Source organism: Erpetoichthys calabaricus, chromosome 6 (genome assembly GCF_900747795.2).
Source record: "Erpetoichthys calabaricus chromosome 6, fErpCal1.3, whole genome shotgun sequence".
Classification (NCBI taxonomy): domain Eukaryota; kingdom Metazoa; phylum Chordata; class Cladistia; order Polypteriformes; family Polypteridae; genus Erpetoichthys; species Erpetoichthys calabaricus.
This window is the reverse complement of record NC_041399.2, coordinates 189,319,065-189,347,003: the sequence shown is the minus strand read 5'-3', so window position 1 is coordinate 189,347,003 and position 27,939 is coordinate 189,319,065. Positions and strand designations below refer to the sequence as shown.

General features: G+C 37.1%; 1 protein-coding gene and 1 long non-coding RNA gene across 2 annotated transcripts in view; one reads left to right on the top strand and one right to left on the bottom strand.

Annotated features, from left to right (window-relative positions):
• On the bottom strand, nt 1-27,914 carry LOC114653718 (aquaporin-1-like). Its single transcript, XM_028804186.2, is given in 5 exon segments — nt 1-576; nt 22,823-22,903; nt 23,836-23,997; nt 27,515-27,607; nt 27,609-27,914. Coding segments are annotated over 5 exon segments (777 nt in total). The 5' UTR covers nt 27,870-27,914; the 3' UTR covers nt 1-396.
• The window catches only part of LOC127528476 (uncharacterized), a 54,458-nt gene continuing 52,022 nt past the window's right edge, over nt 25,504-27,939 (top strand). Inside the window, exon 1 of the long non-coding RNA XR_007935363.1 lies at nt 25,504-26,506. This is a non-coding gene — a long non-coding RNA (uncharacterized LOC127528476). The remainder of the gene's footprint in view (nt 26,507-27,939) is intronic.

Genomic DNA, 27,939 nt, shown 5'->3' with positions numbered 1-27,939 from the left:
TTATAAAATATTTTAAGAAACTTTATTTTACCAAACATAACATTATACAAAGATAAATGTGCAACACTGTTAAAAAAATCTTTAAAAAATTAAAAAGACTACATGGGTATCCAAAATATAATGTAATAAACCCCGTTCATTTCCTTTATCTTCAGTTTTACTTTCATAGTTCAAAATGTTTTGCCAGATTACAAGATAATTTCAGTGCTATCAGTTGTCATTGAAATAAAAATGCATAATTAAAAGGTACGATCTCAGATGTTTTATGAATATTTATGTTTTTTAAAAAAGAGAACAATATTATGAAAGAAAAGAACATGCCATTTTCAGAAAGTGGTGGTTTTAAACGTGATTTGCCACACTTCCCTACCTACAGATTGTTGTATAAGGATGAGTTTATTTTGATGACATTTCTACTCTTGTTGTTTCATCAGTGTCATTTACATCGTACTCCCCATCCTGGCCATTCATCAGAACCTTCATTCGGTCGGGCAGATCTTCTGTCTTTGGATACAGGATGAAGTCGTACACAAGGGCGGCCATTACTCCACCAATCATGGGTCCAACCCAGAACACCTGTTTTCAGAAGAGAGAAGCAAAAATTTAACAAAATGTAAATATAAAATATTTAAACTTTATAGAAACATAAAACGATGGGACAGCAGTCAAGTGATTAACCCTTCAGGCTAGTGGATCCCTGGACTTTCAGTTCAGTGTACAGTATGTATAGTGTTTAAATGCTCTTGTTATGTTTTAAAAGCTTTGTGGTTTTTCACATTTCGCAACCATAAATATTACATTTAATTGGTGACTTTCTGTTCTGTTGTGAATGTATGGTAAAAGCTGAGGGTTGGTTCCTACTTTGGGAATGATTTAATTAGAATGGACTCATATCTCTTAAATAGTGGATTAGTAAATGTATGGATAGAGGATCAAGCATTACTATATCAAAATATGTGTTTTTGTATTGGCAAAGTCAGAAACAACTTTATTTTTGTCTAATTTCTGAGTAGCTAAGGTAAAGATATTTTACTAATATTTATATCAGGGGTTTAAAACTCAGCCCCTTCATGACCACAGTGAATAGAGGATTAAATTTAGACCTCACTCTGTAACAAAAATGCTCTTTCATACCATTAATTGCATTGCTTGTTTGTATAGAACACTTGTGTCCTTTTTGTACAAAATAATGAGTGCCACTTTATGCTTCTACTGAATTTCAGTAAGAGGTATCAAAATATTGCAAATGTACCCACTCAAACATATATTCGGAGTCCTCAGTCTAGTGTGATTAGAAATAGCTTTCTTTGTTTATAAAGAGCAGGGGCACAAAATCAGATACAGTATGACCTCAACACTATTGAACACCTTTGGGATGAATTGGAATGCTGATTTAAGCTGGGCCTTCTCGTCCAACATCAATACCTGACCTCACATATGCTCTTTACCCTAAGTAGGTACAAATTCCCGTAGACACACTTCAGAATCTTGTGGAAAGAGAAGGGTGGAGGTTCTTATGGCTACAGAGGGGTGTGGCGGGAGGGAACACCATGTTAATGTCCATGGTTTTGCAATGAGATATCCAATAAGCTCATACAAGTGTAATGGTCAGGTGTCTGCAAACATTTGCCTGTATAATGTAGATAGATAGATAGATAGATAGATAGATAGATAGATAGATAGATAGATAGATAGATAGATAGATAGATAGATAGATAGATAGATAGATAGATAGATAGATAGATAGATAGATAGATAGATAGATAGATAGATATGCCAGTTCTGTAAGACTCAGCCTTCTGCTGAAAGTGATGAGCAGAGTGACCAGGCCAGTGTGATAGACCAGTGGGTAGAAACAAATATCTGCATCTACAACATTTCTCTATTATAAAAAAAAAAAATCTTGGAAGGAGACGATACATGATTTTCTTGGAGACACTTTAACGTCCCGTGAGACAAGGCAGTGAGAAAAAAGGACAGCTGCTGTACAGGCTTTTAAATGATCGATGCACAGCATGACAAGCAGAACACGCAGCTCGGCAAAAGCAGCAGCAGGCCAGCAGCTGATCCGACCGCATCTCCTTAGCGTGCGTTCAGCCCCCCTTCACAACATGAGCAGCAGAGATGCAAAGTGGCTGGCGCTTAGCATGCCCCTTTAGGGGACTGGCGAGCAAAGCGAGCAGGGAGCAAAGACCCCTAGTATAGTTAAATGACTGAGACTGTATGCCCATTTTAACAGTAACAAACTATGAAAAGTTTATTTTCCTTTCACATTCCACTCTTTAGCATAGTTTAATCAAAGTTTTCTCTTTTGTGAATTCCATGATTATAAAAGTGAAAATTATAAAAGTCAAATGTAAATTCTTTGCAGACTGCCATGTTGCTAACTTTGTAATTCTTGCCAGCATGTATGAAATTTAGAACCAGACGCCTTTCTTTTATGCATTTCCCTCTTCAATTTTTTTTCTCATAATTCCACAAGATTCCAAGCTTGAGATAGATCAGGTTGTTCCTGACTATTGTTACATTGAAATTTCACCATTTCATGGTATTCTTATCAGTAGAAGTGAGAAAGTGGTTGCTTATTGAATGATGCTGAGCAAAGAGAATGCACTGCAGTAGCTTTGAAATGTGCACATGATGTACAATTTGCTTGTGAAGCCCCTACTTAAGTTATTCCATCTCAAAGCCCATGTCTAAGGGTGCACGCAATATGTTGAAGTGCTTGCTACTGAATAACATTGCACTGTTAGTTTTATTGTGCTATCTAGTGTTAAACATATTTGACCCAAGCACCATTTTAGTCTCATTTTACATTTCTTGCCTTTAATAAGCTGCGCTGAGACCTCAGGCTAAAGTGAAAATAAACAAAACAGAAACAGCTATGGCATTGTACAATCGGATAGAATTCAACTTATGGAGGTCTGGCTGATGCTGACAATTATGGGGTAGCTGAATATCCATGAATATTTGCATGTGTCTGTTAAAATGCAACATGACATAGCACTCACGTCATGGGTGGGTCAGAGTAATAAATCTATGGAGCTTGGATGGTGGAATTGCTCGAGCATTGTGTACCTTTTAGCCTCAACAACAGCCATCACTCTTGAACTCACATTGTTCTTTATGAACTAGCATTTTCTTGTGTTTTGTGTGTTTTTGACCTTTTTTTTGCATTGCTCTGGCTTATGTATTCTAAGTGTTGTAGTTGAAATTCAGAATCCTTAAATAACAATAAAGTATGGGATATGATAAACCTTGTATCTTTTAAACTGTAGAACAAATCTCATGTGAAAATGTACAGAAAACCTTAAAAGTGATATATATATTATTTGATGGGTAGTAGTTAATAAGAAAAATTCTTATTTCCAGGCTTTCAGGTTAAAATCATAGCCTAGCTGGTATCTGTCTGGAATTTCCACATTCTCTTTGTGGTTTTCCTCCCACATCCCAAAGGCTTGCATGTCATGTTAATGGGCAACTTTAAATTGGTCCATAATGAGTGAATATGGGTGTATAAACTGTATCAGTGTAGCCTGCAATGAGCCACACATCATCTGGGGTCAATGGCTGCTTTGTGCCCAGTGCCACCAAGATATGTGCTGGGTCATGGCACTCCGACAGGCGAGTCTGGGGATTAACACATAGCTAGTGAAACCAGATCTTCATTTTAGGTAGAGGTGATTTGTGTTTATTTATTTATTTATTGTTCAGCTTTCAGATTTGTTTGTAATTAAGTTGTGGCGACATTTGTAAGCATTTTTCATTTGGTGTCAATTTACATAATTAGTGTTCACCATTGCCCTTCTTTAGATGTGTCATCTGCTTTATCTCATTGACACGGGTCATGTAAGTAATGTGAAAATCACAACTGTACTAATTATGCCATTACAAAAACAGGCCAGGAAAGCATTGAAATCCAAGATTCATTTCTTGACATTTCTTGACATTATTTAATTCTATTATGTGCTTGTAAAATTGTTTAGCCTATATGTATGTACTTTTTCTCAAATCTATTGTACGTTATCAATGTATCTTTGTTAACCTTCTGGAAGAACAGAGAGGAAAGTTTGAGATTATTATATAAATGTTATATGTAAAATCCTATTAATTTGCAGCTTATTTTGTTTTGACCTTTTTCATCTCATTAAATTCTGTCACCATAATCGCATAATGTACACATACTGTAGTCTTGGTTTTATTTTGGCAGAGAACTGGGTGGTCAGTGACATCAAGATGGCCATTATTTTTTAAGTTTACATTTAAAAAACGCAACCAACTCCAAAAAAGCTGAAAAGTGCATTTTGGTTTATACATAAAAATCTCAATGCAAAGCATTGATTGTAATAAAGCTATGTGTGAGGAACTGGCAAATGTATTTGGGGAAGGAAAAGAAATATCATCCATTTGGAATTATGCATTCTATCTAGCCTAAGTATATTTTAATTTTCATAGAAAGTAATTATTTCCAAAGTAAAGTAAATGTATTGAAAAGGGCAAAAGATGATTAACAACCACCCCCAAACTATTGGAATGGAAATTTATATGACAAAAATGTTTGCCTTGTTATAACTGTGCAAGAGAAACACTCTGAGAATTCATTGTAGGAGATATTACTAAATGAATATTACATTTTTTTAATTTCAGCTGCTGACTTTGGGAATTGATAAAAGTTATCAGATACAAGAGGGTACTGTACTGCATAGGATGCACGTACAGTATAGAGACTAAGAAGAATTAGGAGTTTGTCTTGTTTTTTTTTGTTTTTTTTTCTATTCCCTGAACTCCTTTTTTTCAACTTAAAGCCTCTTCTCACATTGCACAGCATGTAACTGCCGAAATGTGTTTGTAATGTGATTGGTCTTCCTGACTACAATGAGGAGCTCTAGTGTTTCTCATGAAAATAAGTAGGTGGTGAATACTGTTTCATTAAAGGTGTTCACTGCCATCAGCGACTGTTCCACTTTGTATTTCAAGAAGCTCCAGGATGACAAAAAGAATTCAGACATTAAATGAAGGTTTCTTACTTGGAAAAGAAAAATGAAAATGGTACTTTGTGTGAGGCAAATTCAAATAAAGAATCAGGCAGAGAAGCTGCTTTATATGCTTGACAATCTATAGAAGGGATTAACATACAGTAAGGGTGCAAAGCAATGAGTTGGACGTTGAGAAAGTCTGGTTAAATTGTATGGATGGTGTCTGCACTGATGTTGATGTTAATGCACATGCATGTTGGTGATGACAGAATTTGAGGACAGTGTAAATTGTTTTTTAGTTTATTGCTGTAGTGCACAATTAAATATTAATAGTAAAATCGTAACTGTGACTTAAGCTTTAAATTGTTATTTGGATATTTAAAAGTTAACACATATATTTAACTTTTATTGTATAAAAGTGTTTAGGGAAACACTTTAGTTAAGATGCTGGAAAAATGCATTTATAAGTCGCATATTGTTATGTAACAAAACCGTAACAAAGGCTTCTTTAGGTCTTATTAACATATACAACGCACCAGTAAAGTGGTTATCGTCGTGAAAGAGGTTTGACTCGAGATTTCACAATGCATCTGTTAAATTAAGTTTTATTCTTTCATATGGTTTCCTTATCTTTAAAAATAAAAGCTCAAATAAGCCACACAGCTCTGCAGAGAAGAAGTGTGAGCATCAGTTACACTTTTCTTTGACTTCTAACTTGAAAAATCTGGATCACTAGTGTGTGTGTGTGTATATATATATATATATATATATATATATATATATATATATATATATATATATATATATATATATATGCACACACATACATATATATACACACACACACACACACACTTGTGGCCACTCTGGAAGGACCAGGGGAGGGAGTGTGTCCAGAGCATTACCACCCCTGGACACTAAGGCGCAGCTCCCCTGGGTTGCAGCAGTGCCTCTGACTCTTGTAGGGCTCCATGGGAGTTGGAGTTGGATACAGCCCTGTTGGGATTCATGCAGCCTGGAACTGCCACCAGAAGCAGAACAACGAGCACCTGGATCACTTTAGGGTAACTTATAAAAGGAGCCAGCAGCCACTACTCCGGGAGCCAGAGTTGGGAGGTGGGAGAGGAAGCTTGATCGGAGGAGTGGAGGAGAAAAGAGAAAGAAGAAAGAGAGAAATTTGGGTTGTGTTTGTGCTTGTGAGACTGTGCTGGGCTTGTGCGAAACTTGGAAGGTGTTTCCCATGAGAAAAAAAATAAAAAATAAAATACGTGTGCCTTGAACTTGTGTTCCGCGCCTGTCTGTGTGTATGTATATAAAATACCATATGTATATATATATATATATATATATATATATATATATATATATATATATATATATATATATATATATATATATATATATATATGTAAAGAAGTAGATGGTTCCACAATTCATTTTACCAGAGTATCAAAGACGTTTAATATGCAAAACTGCACAGAGGTGAATAACCACATACTGATACAAATTTAAATACGATGGTAAAAAGAACAACTAATCCATTCTAATGGTGGTTGTTATCACAGTGGTTTAACACTTGAGTTCTGTCCAGTTGGAATTCATCTTTCAATCCTCTTCTCAGAACCTAGCCAGCTGGACACAGCTGTAGATCCAGGGACTCAACAAATGTCCAGAGACGTGCTCATGATCCTGCTTCCCTGTTAGACCACAGACCCTTGTGCTGCCTTCCTGTACTTTAGTAGTTGTTTGTTTCCAGAAAGTAAACCAGCATTAAGAGTCAAGCTCAGTGCTGTCTTTTTCTCTAATGTTCCTTATGTCATCGGTTTTGAGGTACAGTATGCATGTGTTTATGTTCTGTGGAAGGATTAGGTAGCTACCAAAAGCTGGGGGATAAAAAAAGAAGTGATCACAGAAGTTCATGAGAACCCTTGCATTTCAGAAATCTTATACTTATCATGACAAAGAATATAAGGAGTCTTGCATGTGCATCAGAGTTTACCCACTGAGTTCCTCCCAGGTATGTAGTTCCACCCCGGCCTGAAAGGGGGAGCTGTTGCTGCCTCTGTTATCTGCCTTTTCCTGCACAGTACTGAGAAACTGCCCAGTGAGAGTAACTGACTCCACCCCTTCTGGTCCCTGGGCAGTAAAAGCACAAATGCCTGGAAGGAGATGTCATGTCATGACCAAGCAACCAGAGAGAAGGAGCTCCTCTAATACTTAAATGCATAGAATCATTCAGCCCCATGTTTATTGGAGGGTAACATTTTATTTTCCTTTAAAATAAATGGGGACAGCTGGGTTGGCACCCTAAAATTTTTTTTTTTTTAAGTCTGTCATTCCCTCGGACGACCATAAAGAAGAAAGTTAAATGAAGGTTGCAGGTTTTGTGTTGCTGACTCAAATCACCAGAGGACTGGTTTTGACTACAACAATGTCACTTGTACTATGAAGCTTGCAATATTTCCAACAACATCTTTAAACTGCTCATGTTAGTTGTCTCAGTTTCTGTGTGGCATTTGAAAGTCTGTGGCGACATCCAGACTGCAACAGAAAAATCATCTTCACAACTGGTCAGACAGATACCAAAATAAAGGAAAGGTGCACATAAAGGTGGCGCAGTGGGTAGCGCTGCTTCCTCAGAGTAAGGAGACCTGGGTTCGCTTCCCGAGTCCTCCCTGCGTGGAGTTTGCATGTTCTCCCCGTGTCTGCGTGGGTTTCCTCCAGGTGCTCCGGTTTCCTCTCACAGTCCAAAGACATGCAGGTTAGGTGCATTGGCTATTCTAGTGTGTGCTTGGTGTGTGTGAGTGTGCCCTGCGGTGGGCTGGCACCCTGCCCGGGGTTTGTTTCCTGCCTTGCACCCTGTGTTGGCTGGGATTGGCTCCAGAAGACCCCCGTGACCCTGTAGTTAGGATATAGCGGGTTGGAAAATGGATGGATGCTCATAAAGTATCAGGTGAAAGTGAGAGGTGAAGAGGTAGAAGGAATGGAAGAGTTGGATGACGAAAGTGGGCTTGTGGGTCAGTGAGCCCAACGTTTGCTTGTTTTAGGTGTGTCTGAGAGGTTTTCAAGTGTTTATGTAGTAATTATCAACTCTGATATTAAGAACATAAAACATTCAAAGAAAATTGCAGCCTTCTGCTGTATAGATGACATGTTGAACACGAATGGAGGCAGTTCAAACAATGGTGAGTCATGCATGAAAATATTTCCAAGAGATGTGTTCACTGTTATAGGTTTATGCACGTTGAGTGAATATGGGGTTTGGAAGCAAGACATCACTGATGAAATCAGGACGTGAAATAGTAAAGATAAGAAACAAGAAATGTGTGGGCGTGGAAAACTGGTGTTGAATTGAGAGAAAGATACGGTAGGCATGTAAGAGCAAACACCAGTATGGAAACATTAAGTTAGATGGTGGAATTTGGATATACACAAGAGAAAATGGCTTGGGAAGAAGAATAACTAGGGAAAAAGTTGGAGACTGATATGGCTGAAGAAGATGAGATAAATGCTGATGAATTTGTTGAGCAACTAGATGCTGTTAATTCTATTTCTTCCTACATTCCTAGCACAATTTGTCACAGCAGGTGAACTGGCCTCACAAATTTTTCCAATGAGGCTGTGCTTGTGTGTAAAATATTATCCGTTAAGGTTGTGCTCTAGAAAACAGTGCATTGCCAAAACATGAAATAATAAATAAAGCAGATTCTATTTAACCGAGCCTCTGACTATCATATTCAATTTTAATGATTAAAGGTAGTATTCCACTAGCTCTTTAACAGAATAAAATGGATTGTAAATGAAGCAGCAGGAGGGGAGCAGGTATTTTATCTTTTGTACTACCAGGTAATCATTTACTCTATAAATGTACAATGTACAATACTTGGAAAATCAGTAAGGATAAGCAACTGTAATTTTAAAGCCTGAATTATGTACCAAAATAATAGCTACACTGTAGCTATTAAAATATTATTGTAGTTCTATTGCATGTTGTTCCATGAGGCTTCATGCAATGTTTGTGGGGTTTTTAAGTGCTGGGTATATTGCAAGTACAAATCTGAATCAGAATTCACTTTATTGGCCAGGTACACTAATGTGTACAGGAATTTGTCTCGAGTATCAGTGCAACATACAAGGACAATACAAAATACAAAAAATAAATATAAGAAGATAAAATATAAAAGGATAAAATATAAAATGATAAAATATAATGCAGCATACAAGGAGGAGGAGGTTGGGAGCATGCGCTGATTACAGCGCGTTGCTGCACCCACCACACAGCAAACCACTTGGATTCAGATCCGACTGCAGCTGTGCAACGGTTCACACCTCAATTCTGCCACCAACCCCCAAGTGTTTCCTGCAAATTGGAAGACCTGCTTGCAAACGTCATACCCAGGACGGAGCAATTGCAGGTTGCTCAGGGGCCCAACGGTTTGCAATACAAAAAATAAAAGAGAAGGATGAAAATGTCTAGGCAGTCAAGTGTGTAGGAATACATAGATACTGAGGAGAAGCTCAGACCTGATTAGTTAGAATAATTGTATGTGGAAAAAAACTGTTTAGGTGATGTGCTGTTTTAAGTTTCATTGCACAAAGACATTTGCTGGTGGGAAGTCTTTGGAACAGGTGATGCCCTAGGTGAGTCAGGTCAGCAATGATCGGCCCTTTTCCTTACCCTGTACTCATTTAGGACTTCAGTGTGCAGTAAGGTACAGCCTACGATCTTTTCACAGGCTTTGAGGATGTGTTGCAGATTGGCCTCAACCTGAAAAGAGGCAGCACCAACCTAGACAGTTATTGATGAGGTCAGAATGTACTTGATGATGGCTGTGTTGAATTGGAGCAATATTGCTTGAGGGAGAGTGAATTTCCTCAGCTGATGCAAAAAGAACATTCTCTGATTGGCTACTAATGGATGTGATGTTATTGCCCCACTTAAGGTTTTGTGACAGCATATTGCCCAGATATGTAAGTGATTCTGCCATCCCAACAACTGAGCCATTTAAAGCAAGTGATAGGGGAGCGGGTGACTGTTTCCTGAAATCTATGATCATCTCCTGAGTTTTTTTGAATGTTAAGGTCCAAATTATTATGGCTACACCACAATGTCTGATGTCCCACTTCTCGTCTTGTCCTCATTATGTGATGCATTTATTGAAATGGTTTATTCAGATGATTTACTTTCTCTGTTGCAGAGGACTGTGTGTGGACTGGATGGTACCTTGACATCCACATAAAAATAAATATACCACCACATACTGTGGGGTGTGGCGGCTGACAGGATTTAAAGTTACTGCTGCAACATTAGCTTAAGAATTGCATCTATTCCATTCATCATGCTGTACTTTTAACAAACAGTAGATTACTTTGGAATTGTGCATATCTTTGATTAGTAAGTATTGATCTACTCTTTCAACTGCTCATTGCGAACACCTCACCTTAAAACATGAGATTTTACCAGTATATACTTCTTCTAAGTGTCAGGAACAGAACATTTTCACTTTCACTATCACATTATTAAAAAACAATGTCCAAGCATTCATATATTTCAGAACATTAATGTTTATTTCAATAAATAATCTTATGACAAGCACTTACATGTAAAAGTATGCTGTTCTAAAACTGGTCTATGTCATAACTTATACCAATGCAGGATTGACTACCATGGACAGTTCTTGTTTCATGTGAATGCTTGTTTTAAGTCAGAGAAGGGACTTTGTATATAAGCCTGATACATTAGAAACTTAGAACACTGTAGATGAGAACAGGTCATTCAGTCCAACCAAGCTTGCCAGTCCTATCCACTTAATTCTTTTAAAATAATATTGAGTTTTGAAAGGTCCCCAAAGTCCTACTGTCTACCACACTACTTGGTAACTTATTCCATGTGTCTATGGTTCTCTGTGTAAAGAAGAACTAATGTGCAAAATTTACCCTTAACAAGTTTCCAATGGTGTCCCCGTGTTCTGGATGAACTCATTTTAAAATAACAGTCTTGATCCACTGGACTAATTCCCTTCATAATTTTAAACATTTTAATCATGCCTCCACTTAATCTTCTTTTGCTTAAACTGGAAAGACTGAGTTCTTTTAATCTTTCATCCCATGTAGCCCTGGAATGAGCCTAGTCACTCTTCTCTGGCCATTCTCTTAGATTTAATTAATCTTCACTCCCATCTGTCCATACCTCCAGCCATGTTCCTGTTTTTCGCTTCAGATCAAAACATTACAATTTCTAATTCTCATTTAAGTATTCATTTAGGTATTTGGATGTTTAAGTCTTGCAGCAAGTCAGAGGTTATCTCAGAAATATGTTTCATAAAGCAGGAACCCATCCATCCATTATCCAACCGGCTACATCCTAACACAGGGTCATGGGGGTCTGCTGGAGCCAGCCTAGAAAAAATGTCAGGCCAGTGTATGGCACACGGATGCTAACACTTTACACTCATAATGCAATTTGTACAATGAAGTGTAGCATGTTTTAGATTGCATGAAAACACAGTGGCAAATGCTGTTGCCTCATGGATTCAGCACTCTGGGTTTGAATGCTACTAGCTATTGTCTGTAGAGTTTGCATGTTCTCTCCATTTCAGCATGGAGTTTTCTGAAGGGTACTCCAGCTTCTCTAACGCGTCCACAGAGGTGTTCAGATTAGCATTAGTTTGTGACTTAAAAGCCACCCCAATGTGTGCGCCCAGTGATGGCCTGACTATGAATCTACTGCTGCCAGAAAATGTTTCAGCCCCTACAGCTCTTGAAATGGATTATGTGGGTTTGAGAATACATATACAATAATTTTGTTTATACAATCTATATGAAAGATGTTCACAAAAATCTGTGAAAATATACCAGATATAGCAATCATGAGAGATTCAATGATGCTGGTCTCATTTGTAAACCTTATATTATTTTTTAAGAGTACAAGAAAGGAAACTAAGATGCTAGAATGCAGAATGAGTATATGAAGTATACTATGAGTTTGTGTTCATCAGGTAAGAGTTTGGCCAGAACAAGAAAGCCACCAATCTAGCACAGAGCAGAGTAAAGGACTTTAAAACACCCTAAGGAGTGAAAGACACTGCCAGTGACAATTACTTGTGCATCAAAGTGTGGGAAGAACAGTGCCACTAGAGTGCAAATGACTCTAAGTGAAACCTTTGGTGACAACAAAGTGATAGACAGAGCACAAGAGAGAGACAAAGTTGGAAGAGGGTAAGAAACCTGGGTTAAATGTCCCTGATTCTCTAACCAAAGAGATCTGTCAGGAAGACCTGAGTGATTTCTTCAGGACAGCAAGCACCTGTTAGCTATATTCAGTTTGAACAATTGAGATTCTTTTCTCCGAGAGAGAACAATGCAGCTTATAAGCTATCATAGAGACTAGGTCTTTTAAGGGATACAGGAACATCAAAGGCCACTGCAAGGAGTGATTGACCTGCCCTCAGAAGCATATCCAGAATTGGTCCTAAGCCACCATAGAACAGAGCCAAAATGAGTCTACAGTTAGAGGAGAGTCAGGACAAATGATCACTGGAGGGAAAAAGAAGCATCAGAAAGAATGAGACAGAGAGATCAAGGAGGTAAGCAGGAGAGTGCTTTAGTACAGAGAAAGCAGATGAGCTCCCCATCAGACATTCAAACAAGCATTAAACTGGTGAGGGATGGCTCAGTGAGGTTAATTGTGTTGTTTTTTTTATAATTGGTGTTCTCTCTTTCTTGATCCCATCGTTGTAAATTTTATTTGTAGAATAAATTTGCCTTTTTGACAGATTTAAGCACCTTGGCATCACTTGAGGGACAACGAGAGTGTGTTATCTCCTTTCAAATTATTTAACACTTTATTATGAGAGACAGAAGATGGAGAACAAGAACACAAGAGGAGAGAAAGGTTTTCTTATGATATCTGTTTAACATTAGGAACTGATTTGCCTTGCCCATTCCATTTGATTGGCTGTAAGCATGGCAAATACATATACATATTTTATGCAATACTGTATAAATAAATTTCAAAGCACTGTATATTATTTACACTTGAATGTATATATAACAATTATGACAAATTGCTGCCATGCAATGGGAGCACTACAGTCTACGGGTTTAGCTGTTTTGTGAATTTAGGATGGTCATTAATTGCTAACTAAGTTCGGAGTAAGTGCCTTTACTGTAACAAATGTATCTATAATTTATCTGCCCTGAACTGTTTAAGAATGAAATGCCAACCAAGGCTTAAACACAGATTAAAAGAATAAATGTGAAAATTGCAAGAAATGAAGAAAAAATTTTACGATTTTGTTATCACCACAATTTCTTTTGTTGTGTGTGGCCAGTAGTGTATTAGCACTTACTATCTCACATCTTGACTGGGACTCTTTCTAATTAATAGGCAGTTTATTTACATCTAGATATTTCCTGTGTGGTCTTTACCATTTAGACGCCCAACCAAGAATCAGTCATCATTGAGGATCTTAGCGGTGTTGTTTTGTCTGGGTCTCCATTGTATTCCACAGCAAGTAATAACACAAGGTAAGATCCAATACTCAACCTTTCCTGAAATATCAGATTACTCATCAGAAAAAATCAGAATATTTGGGAGGATTGAATTATTCTCACACATGAAATTATCAATAAAGATCATTTTTATACAAAAACTTTTGGTAAGATTTCTCATGAAGCTGAAACTAAAACCGTTCTTGTTAATTATACACTATGGTCTCCCAAGAATGTGGCAGCTATCTTTTCAGCAAGACTTATAATTTATTCATATATTTTGCTTCATAACACAAGATGATTTCTGTCTGTCTGCCTGTTCATCTCTGTTAGGCATAGTCAGCATTAATGTATGTAGCACACCATTAATTGGAATGTATTTTGTAATGCATGTAGTAAAAAAAAATATTATATTTTTAACTCCAACAGATGGTGCTTTGCAAACATTAGCAGTCCTGTCGAGAATCCTGTATCAAATGCTATATAATTGAGGCAGCATACAAATTGAAACTATAAATTAATTTGAGGAAAATTTAAATAGAACAAATATAGTAAATTAAAAAAATAGAGATACAGTAATCCCTCCTCCATCGCGGGGGTTGCTTTCCAGAGCCACCCGCGAAATAAGAAAATCCGCGAAATAGAAACCATATGTTTATATGGTTATTTTTATATTGTCATGCTTGGGTCACAGATTTGCGCAGAAACACAGGAGGTTGTAGAGAGACAGGAACATTATTCAAACACTGCAAACAAACATTTGTCTCTTTTTCAAAAGTTTAAACTGTGCTCCATGACAAGACAGAGATGACAGTTCAGTCTCACAATTAAAAGAATGCAAACGTATCTTCCTCTTCAAAGGAGCAAACAAATCAATAGGGCTGTTTGCTTTTAAGTATGCGAAGCACCGCGGCACAAAGCTGTTGAAGGCAGCAGCTCACACCCCCTCCGTCAGGAGCAGAGAGAGAGAGAGAGAGATAGAGAGAGATAGAGAGAGACAGATAAAAAAATCAATACGTGCCCTTCGTGATTTAAGTATGCGAAGCACCGTGCAGCATGTCTTTTCAGGAAGCTGCACAAAAGATAGCAACGTGAAGATAATCTTTCAGCATTTTTAGATGAGCGTCCGTATCGTCTAGGTGTGCGAACAGCCCCCCTGCTCAATCCCCCTACGTCAGGATCAGAGAAAGTCAGCGCAAGAGACAGAGAAAAGTAAGCAGGGTAGTTTCTCAGCCATCTGCCAATAGCGTCCCTTGTATGAAATCAACTGGGCAAACCAACTGAGGAAGCATGTACCAGAAATTAAAAGACCCATTGTCCGCAGAAACCTGCGAAGCAGCGAAAAATGCGCGATATATATTTAAATATGCTTACATATAAAATCCGCGATGGAGTGAAGCCGCAAAAGGCGAAGCGCGATATAGCGAGGGATTACTGTAATACTAATCTCATTTCAAGACATTGCACATTCTAGAGAATCATTAATATAAAATGAGCATGGGAATAAATTGCGTATATAATTAACAACTTCCATTAAGAGCCAAAAAGAGAGCATTCTGGCTTCCCAGATCCCAAGACTGAGACTCCTGCAACCAGTCAGACCATCAGCTACTTCCCTCTTTGTGACATTCAATGGGTTCCATTGGGGTTTAGAATTTCCACTATCCATATTTATTTAAATTTCCTATCATTTTGTTTTGTTTATATTAAGTTATAGTGTCAGTTATATGCACCATCTGTTGGAATGAAGTTTATTTATTTTTTATTTTTAATTAATACGCTTGACAAGTGCCTTGCAGTGTGCATGTTGAGAATGATGTCCTTAAATGAGCGTGTGGTAAGTGACATTGTAAGTATGTGGAGTTTTGTTGTAGTCTGTTGAATTCAGTTTAATTGGATGATGTTTCTGCACTTTGATTGTGATTCAGCTGTTTTTAAATAAAAGCCATGTCGCTCTCTGCTTCTACCGAGAAGAACATTCGTTTCTTTTCCCTTTTTTTTGACACCCACTGCATGCCTAACCTACCTGGAATGGAGTCTCTCTTTGAACTGCCTTTCCCAAGGTTTCTTCCATTTTTTCCCTAGTAGGATTTTTTTGTGAGTTTTTCCTTGTCTTCTTAGAGAGTCAAGGCTGGGGGGCTGTCAAAAGGCATGGCCTCTTCTTGTGTGATTTTGGGCTATACAAAAGTAAATTGTATTGTATTGTATTGTATTTCAGATCCTTGTTCTCAGATCGGAAGTACCACCTGGAGGCCCTGTAATATCTTCTGTGTCATTTTCCAGATGTTTATATCATTTTCAATTATGCTCTTTGCTTTAGGTATCATAGCCAATAAACACTAAAATAAATAGTAATTGATTACCATTGTATTTCCTTATTTAAAACTCTTAACTGTTGAGACTTGTAGTAGAAAACCTTTATGTAACATTTTTAGTCTGTTAAGCTTTTCAGCTATGTTGCCTTTTGCCTAACTGCACTAACTTGGATGAGTTCATTCTAGGATGCAGTCTCTCAAGGTTGCCCATGACTTGGAATGAAGTATCGTGTATCTCTCTGTGTAACCGAATACAGGATGATCTAATGTGCCATATATGGTAAATATCCATCCATCCATCCATTTTCCAACCCGCTGAATCCGAACACAGGGTCACGGGGGTCTCCTGGAGCCAATTCCAGCCAACACAGGGCACAAGGCAGGAACAAATCCCAGGCAGGGTGCCAACCCACCGCAGGACACACACACAAACACACCCACACACCAAGCACACACTAGGGCCAATTTAGAATCACCAATCCACCTAACCTGCATGTCTTTGGACTGTGGGAGGAAACCGGAGCACCCGGAGGAAACTCACACAGACATGGGGAGAACATGCAAACTCCACGCAAGGTGGACTCGGGAAGCGAACCCAGGTCTCCTAACTGCGAGGCAGCAGCGCTACCACTGCGCCAGCGTGCTACCCTATGGTAAATATTCTCTTGTATATTCAAATGCTAAAAAAATCCTTTGTGTAACAAAGGATCATTGGCACATTCATGATTATATACAAGACTGACATATCTTGTAAGGGTGCTTTGTTAAATACATTTCTTATATTTTGCTGGTATCTGCAAAACCATTTTATGTATGAGTGCTGAAGTAGAACTAGGATCAAGGTTTTATTTTTCCCTATCACACTGCACATCAAAATATTGCATAGTACAGTGATCTATATACATCGGCCTAAGACAGGGGTGGGCAGATTCAGTCCTGGAGGGCCGCAGTGGCTGCAGGTTTTTGCTCCAACCCAATTGCTTAATAAAAAGCCCTTATTGCTCAAGTAACACTTCAGCTTCACTTTAGTTGTCTCACTCGTTAAGATTTTGAACCCTTATTGCTTATTTTAGTCTTAAACAGCTGTATTCTTGGTTTTTAATTGTTCCTAATTAGCAATACCATGCAAATGACAAAAGAAACCAGCATTTCTCCATTTAACTTGTTTTCATTTACACCTGTGTGTATTTATCATGCACTAGTTGGTTTAATTAAATACTTGGAAGGAAAGTGAAGAGAAAAAAGTGAAGCACTGAGAATTACTCATCTGTTTTAGACTTCAAATCATTTGGATGATATCCTTAGAAAGGAAAATAAATCTAGGATACGAGAATGACCTGACATGGCAGAGTTAAAGCACTAGCAAGCCATGCAATTAAATAATTGACAAGGATTGGTTTTTAATTAAGCAACTGAGTTGGAACAAAAACCTGCAACCACTGTGGCCCTCCAGGACTGAATCTGCCCACCCCTGGCCTAAGACCATCATATTCTTTCACCTTTTCCAAACATTTCATTGGCATTTATTTTACTTGAATGTCTTAAAATAACAATGCTAGGAATGTCGTATATGAAAAAAAAAATGATTGGTGTGTTAAGCTAATTTGTTCCAATATAACATCCATGTTTTTAAAGGTTGTCATAATATTTGCTGTAACTAAATGCCCAAACACTTTATCCCAGATGCCACAGCCCATTTTCTGATAACATAAAGCTGAGTGGTCTGGTACAGAGGTGTAGTGGCTAGGGATGTTATCTCACAAATGAAGCAGCCTCAGATTGATTCCTGTATTGTCTGTGTGGTGCTTCCATGTCCTTTCTGTCCATATCTGGGTTTTTGTTTAGGGTCACCTTGTTTTACTCTCACATTCCAGTGATTTTGTAGTCGGGTTATTAGGAGATTCTGAACTCATGTGGTGTGTAAATGGGTTAGGGCTTCATAAAGAATTGATTTCCACCTTACACCTTATGCTTTGAGGTCAGGCTTCAGAAAATACTTCTTAATGAAAATGTATCAAAGGCTTTTTGAATGTCTGAATAATCTACATTTTATGTTTTTGTCTACTACTGTTTTTAAATTTTTTACATTTCTATCAAGTTTCTTTGACAAGGACTCTCTTTTCTAAACATTTGTCATTTGGAATATAATTTTAATACATTTTCAGCTTTGTTTCAGATGATGGTTTCCATTAGTGAACAGTGAATGTTATTTTTCTCACAGCTCCATGTGTAGAGCTGTATTGTATTCCAAATGGCATCTAACACACACAATGCAGTATATTACATACATAATATTCAGTACATAATCTTCATAGCACAAACAATGGCACTGATTATTTATATGACTTTCCCTTTCAATATGTTGCTAGACTGAGGTAATTGACATCTTGTATATTTCAACTTTCAAAGCTTTGAAAATTTCTTGATGAAGTTCACATAAACATGACTGTTCCTTATTTACTAACCTGATATAAATTTAACCATTTTCTCTGGTGACCACCTAGATAGTTAGCTCATGTTTACTTGTGTAGTCTCTCAAACATTTTTATTTTTTTCCTTTAAAAGGAAAAAAATGGAAATTTGGGAAAGAGTTAAAGAGAGGAGGTTTAGGGAAGAGACCACCATAGGGGAGGAGCCGTCTGGTTTTATGCTAGTGAGAGATACAACTGGTGCAGTCTTTACGTTGAGACAGCTCATAGAGAAGCATTGAGAAAAACAGAACGGATTGCATATGGATTTTTTTGATTTGGAGAAGGCTTACAATAGAGGGCCACATCAAGAGGTCTAGAGGTGCATCAGCAAGAAAGGAGTACCAGAGCAGTATGTGAGGATTGTCTAGGATATGGATGAGGAAGTGAGGGGGTTAAAAGCAGTGTTGGAGCTGCCAGATCCCAGTTAGAGTAAGTCTGTACCAGGGATGGTCTTTAAGTCCTTACATCTTTGATCTGGTCATGGATATGTTGTGTTATGCGATAAATGACCAATCCTCCCTTGTGCATGCTTTTTACTGATGACATTGTGTTGTGTAACACCAGATAAGAGGAAGTGGAGAGGAAGTTGGAAGAATGGAGAAGGGGTTTGGAAAATAGAGGATTGATGACTAATAGGAAGAAGACAGAATATCTGAGGTTTAATATTGATCAAAATTCAGAAGTTATCCTGGACAGAGAGATATTGAAAAGAGTGGATAAATTTAAATATCTAGGATCAGTGGTAGCCTGAGAAGGAAAACTAAATGAAGAGATAACCCACAGAGTGATGTGTATATGGAACAATTTGAGGTATTGAACAATTAATACAAAGGTTAAAGGTAAGGTTTTTAAGACAGTGGTAAGATGAATGGACCTGAGACCTGGGCAGTAAAGGGAGTGCAGGAGAAGAAGTTAGAAGTGGCAGAAAAGAGAATGTTGAGATGGATGTGAGTTACAAAAAGGACAGAATAAGAAATGAGACAATCAGACGTACATCTGTAGTGGAAGATATAACATCGAAAATACAGAAAAACAGATTGAAGTGGTAAGGACATGTGATGAGGAGAGACAATAAATATGTGGGCAAAAGAGAGATGGGAATGGAAGTGCAAGGGAGGAGAAAGGGAGGTCAAAACAGAAGTGGATGGATAAAGTAAAGGAAGATTGGAAGCAAAAGGGCTGACTGGCGAAGAGGTGCAGGGCCGAGCTATATGGAGAAGGTTGACCCCACATAGAAGTGCGAAAAGATCAAGGGGAAGAAGAAGAAGAAGATTCTCCAACACATTTAACCCAGTTCTGGATCATAGGGAGCTTGTGTGCATTTTATTAGCATTGGGTGTAAGACGGAAACCATTCTCACACTCTTTGCCAGTCTATTGCAGGGTCCATTCATGAAACACACCTATACTTGCTCTCACATGAGCCATATAGAGTTGAACATGAACATACTGTAACACTCTTTGAGGTAGCAGACATGGGTAGAACCTGCCAACTTCACACAGACACTGAGAAGGCATGGAATTTGAATTCATGATGCTGAACCTGTGATGCAGGCAATGCTACTGTAACTAATGTTCTACTATGCCTCCCTCTTGTAAACTAATATGCATTAAATGATTATATATTTTACTTATATTTGGTATTAAGTAGAAATTTAATTTCTGAGGTGGCAATAATTAGCCAGACTTCCTTACAGCTGCAACAACCAAGGATCTCGTCTTGACCTAGTTCCTGATTGTGTTTGCACATAATGTTTTGAATGTGTATTCTGGTTTCTATGCATACCCTACAGACATGTATGGAAGTTTAAGTGTCAAATGTGATTCGCTTAGCATATGTTAGTGTAGATATGTGTGTGTCTGTGTGAAAACACGCCCCACAACAGGCTAATGTCACATCTAAGGCCAGGACAGCCTTGTCTGATGTTGCCAACGTAGGATCCATCTCTTCAGTGGATATATGCATATTTAGAATTTTCATTTATGTATAAGGCAAACAATCTGATGAAAAAATAATATTCACAAATTATTTGTTTTCATATTAATTATTTTACTTTGAATACAGATTTTCTATTTAGTTTTTTAAGCTTTCTTGCTTTGCATATAAATTAGGACTATCTATATAAACAGGGTTGGTTTTGTTTTGTTTGTTTTTTATGTTAATTTTATTACATCTGTTTGTTCAAATGCAATGTCATGAGGTGCCAAAGCCTACCACCGGTCAGGAGGATAAGAGCAAACCTCAGATGAAATACCAATCCTTTTCCTAAGCACACAACTCCAACATCACTCTCATAAGGCCAATTTAAAATGACAAGTCCATCTGAGTTGTATGTTTAAGGAATGTAGATGGAATACTAGAGTAAATCCAATCTGACACAGGGAAATCAAACATACTCCATATAGAGAGAGGACCAGCTGAGATTTGATTTAGGTCTTTGGAGCCATAGAGCCTGCTTTAAAACATTTATGATAATCAGTTCAAATGGAGAAGTGAATTTCAGGGCAGCTCTTTATGAAAACTAGAAACTGTTGATTTACTGTCTAAACAATTTCTTAATCGGATAAACTTTCTTCTATTTATCAAATCAAATCAAATCAAATAGCCCTTTATCGTTAATTCACTATACTGTATGTGCAGAACATACAGGAGAATTGAAATACTGTTTCTCTCTCATCTTCGTAGTACAATAAAATATAAAAAATATAAAAGTATAACATATAAGATAAATAACATTAGAACTTGTAAAGTAGTCATTAGTGCAAAAGCCAATTACAGTAAAAAACGAGAAGGTGCATTATAAAGTAGCTTATGAGATGTACAAAAAGACAAACAGTTAGCAGCAGATGTAATATTGAGTCTTTATATAATACCAGCTGAGGTACGGTACTTGGTAGATAGTGACTCTTGTTACAGTCCAGAGGCAGGAGGCTGGGGGGGAAGGTAGTGGACAGAGTTCAGCATCCTGACAGCTTGGTGGATGAAGCTGTTAGACAGTCTTGTGGAGCGGGCCTGGAGGAAGCTAAAAAGGTAATGAAAGGGGCGGGAGGATTCACTAGCAATGCTGAGTGAGATGGGTGTGGAAAATGCTCTTGAGGGGAGGGCAGTGGGGCCCTTAGGCCGACTCCACCTCTCACTTCCGGGTCAGACAGACACACACACACTTCCACGCATAGACGTTTATATATATATCCATCTATTATCCAACCCACTATATCCTAACTACAGGGTAACGGGGGTCTGCAGGGAGCCAATCCCAGCCAACATAGGGCACAAGGCAGGAAACAAAACCCTGGGCAGGGGTGCCAGCCCACCACAGCATTTATATATATAATATATTGCATACAGTATAAACAAATTCTTGCAACTACTGTGTATACTGTATAGAGTATATAGCTTACATTTGATATATATACTATATACTGTATATACAGTATATATATATATATATATATAATATATATATATATATATATATATATATATACTTTTGTCTGTATGTGTGTCTTTTTTGTTTGTGCTTTATTAGTGTCAGCTGCTCTGAGGAGACAAGCTAGTAGGAATCTTAATGTATTATGTAAACTATGTGCTACATACACGTGCCAATAAACTTATTAACATAAACTTCAACTTGAACATCACAAAGCACACAAGAATTTACATCAATGCAGCAAGATGACAATGCGTTGGGCAAAATAAAACTGTGGATTTTTGTTTCATGCAGTTCCTTAAACTTTAGGATCTGCCATTATGTGATTAAGACATTCAATCAGATGACTTTCCTCATTCCAGTCTACTATACAGTAGTTTTTAATAAAGACACCAGAAAATGTTTTGTCATAAACAAGTTAGATTGTCAATGCCTGTTCATTTAGTTCTTTTAAAGGAACTTAAAGTTGAGATTTGAAAGTCCTGTGAGTGCTACTATCTACTACGCTCTCTTAGAAGAAAATCTTTATAACACTTAAGCAGAATTTGCCCTTAAATGTCTTTCATTGCTTTAAAAGCGCATTTTAAAGTAATATCTTACAAGTGACATCTATCACTCTCAATTCCTTCCATAATTTTAAACACTGTAATATGACCTCTTATTTGCTTAAACTGAAAGGATTTACTGTAGTTCTTTCCATCTTTCCTCTTAGCTTATGCTCCATATTTCCACAATTGCCCTAGTGACTCTTTTTTTTCACTTTCTCTTCTGCAGCTATGTCTTTTTTGTAATATGAAGACCAATGCTGTTTACAGCACAACCGTCTTTGACTTATGCAGTACTCTGCATTGTTGTGCTGTGTAATGTAACATCCTATTAACCTTCTTAATCACTTCTGTACACTGTGATGTTAGGGATAGGGACGAGTCCACCATGACTCGTAAGCCCTTCTCATAAAGTGTTTTATGAAGTTTTAGACCACACTATATGTAATTATATCTAATATTTTTACTATCTACATGTAAAACTTTACATTGTACACATTTCCTTAAATGCATGTACACAAGTTCTAGGTAGCTCAAGGGTTTCTTTCATTTATTGTATAAAATAACACACTTTATAAAGTAATACACTCACCCAGTGATCTGTAAAATTATTCTTAATCAGAGCAGGACCAAATGATCGTGCAGGATTTATTCCACAGCCTGTGTAGCTGATCTGTGAAGAAAAGAAATGAGACACTAATTTGCTTGTTTTATTTTTTTATCAAAAGCCTCAAAATGCAGTCACTTTCTGCTAACTTAAATATTTGTAAAAATGCTACTGTGTGACACAAAATAATTTTAACAATGGATTAACTTCATCTCTCAGATGGAGTTCCTAAACAGTCCTGTTTGCTTTATAATTTTAATATTTAGATTTAAATCTCCCCATACCTGTGTCTGACACACATATATCACTCTGTTACTGTGTGAAAGAGACCCCATGTCATCAAAACTTTAATAAAAGTTCTGGCTATGACATAAATATATACTATTTATAATTTAATTCTTAATATTCTTGCTATAGTTTAATTTTCACTTTCTTCCAAAAATTTCAAAGTTTTAACACTAGTGAGAGGACTTTAAAAATCTTTTTTTTAGGAAAAGCTACGCTTCCAGACCATATTTAAATCCAAATATATAAAATATATACTGTAGTTACACAATTTAAACTGTTCATAAGAATTTGGTAACTTCCTTCATGACAGCTTTCTTTTTGGGCATCTTACTGGGTAATGTTGAGTGATTGGTGGTACAGCAGATTGCACAGCCAACAGACAACATACACCACACCACGTTCAATTCTGGGTTAAAGTGCAATGTGTGCAGAATTTATAAGCAGGCAGTAGGCGCACATTTGTCACTTGCACAAAAACAGTTCAAGTTGCCTGCTGATTAAAACCTACACAAAGGTGTTTAGCTGCGGCTATCTACTCCTGCTGAGGTCCCCATTAATGCTAGTTGTAGGCAGATGAGGAGGTAGAAGAGTGGATACATTTTAAACAACAACAAATCTTCTTATCCAAATTAAAGGAAGCCTCTGTACTGATAATAATCCTTGTTCTTTAAAAATCATGAAAGCAAATCAAGAGTTTACTGTAAACTTACAGCTCCAAGGTGTCCAAGAGCAACTGACAATCCAATAGCCAAAGGTGCTCCTCCAAAAACATCACGTCTCCTTTTATCTGTGACTGCTAATACACAGAGGACCAGCTGGAAAGTGGCAAAGAGCTCAATGGCCAAAGCCTGTCCAGGTTGTGTTTCATTTAACTGCAACATAAATGTAAAAGTTTAAATATAAATACAGCAGCAGCATAAAAAAGATATAAAATGGCAAAAAAAATAACAATACAATTCCCTGTAATTAATGTATGGGTCACTTTCGAATGATGAATATACTGTCACACATGCATGTCAATGGATCTCCTTACTGGCTCTGTCGAGGTATGTAATAAACTGCTGGTCAACTCCTTCTCTCCCCGCAGCACCAAGAAGCTGCCCAGTGAGGGCAACTGACTCTGCCCTTTCTAGTTCATAAAAGCCCCGGCTTCCCAGAAGGAAGCAAGAGCGACCCGCTGGACGGAGGTCCCGAGCAAGACAGACCCCTGACCTACAGCTGGAAGTTAATTGTATTTTCAGTACCCTTTTTGTAGCCCAAACACAAGGGCAAAGACGACAAAGGAAGCATGCTTTGGATTATTGTTTGTTTTTTAATATTAAAAAGGATGATCTGGTTAGCTCCCCAAATTTTCTTCTGGTAACCTGTCAATCCTGCATCCAGCCACAGTATATATGATAGATAGATAGATAGATAGATAGATAGATAGATAGATAGATAGATAGATAGATACGATAGATAGATAGATAGATAGATAGATAGATAGATAGATAGATAGATAGATAGATAGATAGAGATAGATAGATAGATAGAGATAGATAGATATCATTTTCAACTATGTCCATCAAAGCATTAATGATGTCATATGCAACTGCAATGACATTTTCCAGATGCCTCAATTTTGTGTAGTATAACTGAATTTCTTCTAGAAAGTCCTCTATAAGCATCCTTTAAAGTTCAATAAATCCTTATATTTTTGCAATACCTCAGCAATATTTTAGGAGAGCTTTCAATTGTTAAGCAAGTTCTTTATTAGTTAACTGTAGTCTTTTTTTTTTGGAAAATTCTCCTATTTGTAACTTGCTTCAAGTGGGTCCTCTACTCACCGGTAACAGTGTTACTCACTGTTACGCAGCAATGACACCTCTTCCAATTTCAACACAGAGTACCGACACCTTACTTTAGCGTATCGGTACTAGTACCTTTTCACAAGTCTTCACACCCAAAATTCTTTAAATAAAGATTGACTGTATCAGCATAAAAAGAGTACCACCAGTAGCTTGGTTTTACTTCAAGCCCTGTACATTACTGTCTAAAACTAAATGTTTCCAAAAAGAGTGATTAAATGCTAATGATCATACTTGAATAATTTGATATAAAAAATATAAAAATAAAAAACATCAGATTTTAAACCACTCTTTAATGAATGTGGCATTCCATCTCCACTATTCTGGGTTCAGATCCCTGCTGTGTCTCTGTGTGGAGCCTGCTGTCTCTCCCTGTGTTCATGTATAAGTATTTAGTTTCCTCCTAGATGAGCGAGACTGACAGGACTCTCAATTAGTGATTGTGTGTATGTGTGTGTGAGTCTGTGCGTGTGTGTGAGAGAGTCTCTGTGTGTATGTGAGTGTCTCTCTCTCTCTCTCTCTCTCTGTGAGTCTGTGTGTGTTTGGGCACACACACTGCACCATCCAGGGCTGGCTGATTCCTTGTGCAGCTTACTACTGATAACTCTCCAAGTTCACAGCCCCACCTCCATGACAAATTATCAGCAGAAGTGGGTTTGCAAAAATACAATTTTAATCTCACAGGTTGGAAATTCTTGAGTTACTATTGATATAATTAAAGTTTTCCTAATAAATGCATTTGATTTCAACCATCCTTTATCAAGCCCACTTTATGCAGTTCATGAACAACGGTAAGGTATTTTTTTGCTGGAATAAATAAGCAGAAGAAAATGTACAATTATATGTCCATATACTGTATACTATATACAGTATTATCTATATGCTCTAGATAGTTCAAGTGTATTGCCTATATTGATATCAAAGTTGTTTCTCTACTATCATTAATATTGATGATGTTTGGCTTTCTTTTTTTGAGAATTCAACACAGCATTCATTCAGGCACCATTATGTCTTCAAAAAACAGAATAGTAAATGAACAAAAACAAATACAAAGAAACTTATAAATGACACCTCATGACAAAGTTGATCTAGATTCTGGAACAGAACAACTTATATTTTATTTTTCATCATGGTGTTTAACTCTCTTGTATTTTCTTCTGTTTGCAAATTAATGTTGACGCAGCCCTGCTCTAAATCCTGCATTCACTGGTTGGCACTGCAAGCAGTACTTTATTTTTGGAGATCGGATTTACTTGAATTTGATTTCCATCAAATCTGATTCGTTTTTAGCACAATCCGTTTGTTATAAACCTAGTCATTTCTGCAAAATCAGTTCATCAATGAAGCCAGCAGAGGTCGCTTAATCCAAAAATATACACTTTAATAACAACCTGTTGTATCTTGTAATTGCTACTGATTTATTACTGAAGTGCAGCCTGCTTCACTGAGCAGTGCAATGGATATCCTATCATTTGTCCCTAAATGATACTGAAAGAAAGAATTGCATAAATTGAAAAATTTCCTTCACTCTTTTGTAAGTATTTATTTTGTCATTAGTTAATTCTCTTTTTCTCCCTAAAGACTGGTTTCTTATACAAAAATTTGTACTGTAACTTTTCCTGTATTGTAATATGCATAGACAGACTTTCACCCAGAATATTATTATAAAAGGAATTACATTATATTATATTATATTATATTATATTATATTATAAAAGTCACACAGTAATATCCAGATAGACAAAACCAAAATATTCTTACTTTTTAGAAACGTGGATTTATTTCTTTACATTTACTAAATTTAAATCATATTTCCATATTACTTAAATGACATACATTTATTTTTGTAAGAAATATTTATGTAATGGCTAAACGTTCTCAACATTTTCTGCAGTATAAAAACATATATTTGTTAGCACGAGTACAAATTTAAGCATTTGAAATGTTTGGGAAAAGTAAAATTTACAATTATTTAAGCATTCTGTCATTGAAATATACACAATGCTACTACTACTACTACTACTACCGCTTCTTCTACTACTATTACTAATACTTTGATTTTTAATTTGATTTGATATACTTTGTTAATAATAACAACATTGCTGTTTTAATAATTTAAAAAAATGACCTGGAAACAAATGTTTAATAAATTGATCATTTAAATTATTTACTTGCATCTGCTGGATTTTAAGATAATATAATTAAACCAGTGTACAAGCTGCTCAAATTTCTTTAGAGCTGCTCAAAATTCTTTTATGCTTTTGGAAAACTGAATTTGCTGTCCTTTAAGTAGCATCCCACATCCTTTTAGCATCCACAACATCAGTAGGATTTTTAAATATTGTAGCAAGAAAAAAAAAGAAACCCATGAAAATAATATAGTAGAAGATGAATATAATCAGAAAGAAATACATGAATGTAAATGTGTCGACCTACATTTCCTAAGCCAGGTCATTTTATGCAGAGTACTATAGCTGTCAGAGGATGCTTTTCTCACAGGTAGTGAGTCCTCTGATTTCCCCGGCTGTACAGTAGCACTTACCTGATTCAGACCAATGCTGCTGTTTGGATTGATTCCATAGATGAGTCCACTGGCCATTGTTGCACCCAGGATCTGGGCGAACATGTACATCACCTGCTTTGAAGACACTAATTTGACAGCTCGTGAGCAACCCAAAGGTCACAGCTGGATTTAGATGTGCCCCACTTATGTGACCCAAACTTTGTGCCAAGGTGGCAATAGCTAGCCCAAAGGCTAATGATACCTTAACTTCTTTACCAGCCCCGTTGCCAGAGGGGATAGCTGCCATTATACTAATGAATACAAACACAGTCATGCCAAGCAGCTCTGCCACTACGGCTCTCCAAAATGCTTTGCTCCTGAATTCTTTGGCCATGAATTAGGGCTCCTTGGTGGTCTTGCGTAAACTCTAGCAGCACAGAACATTTCTTGGAGAATTTATAGAT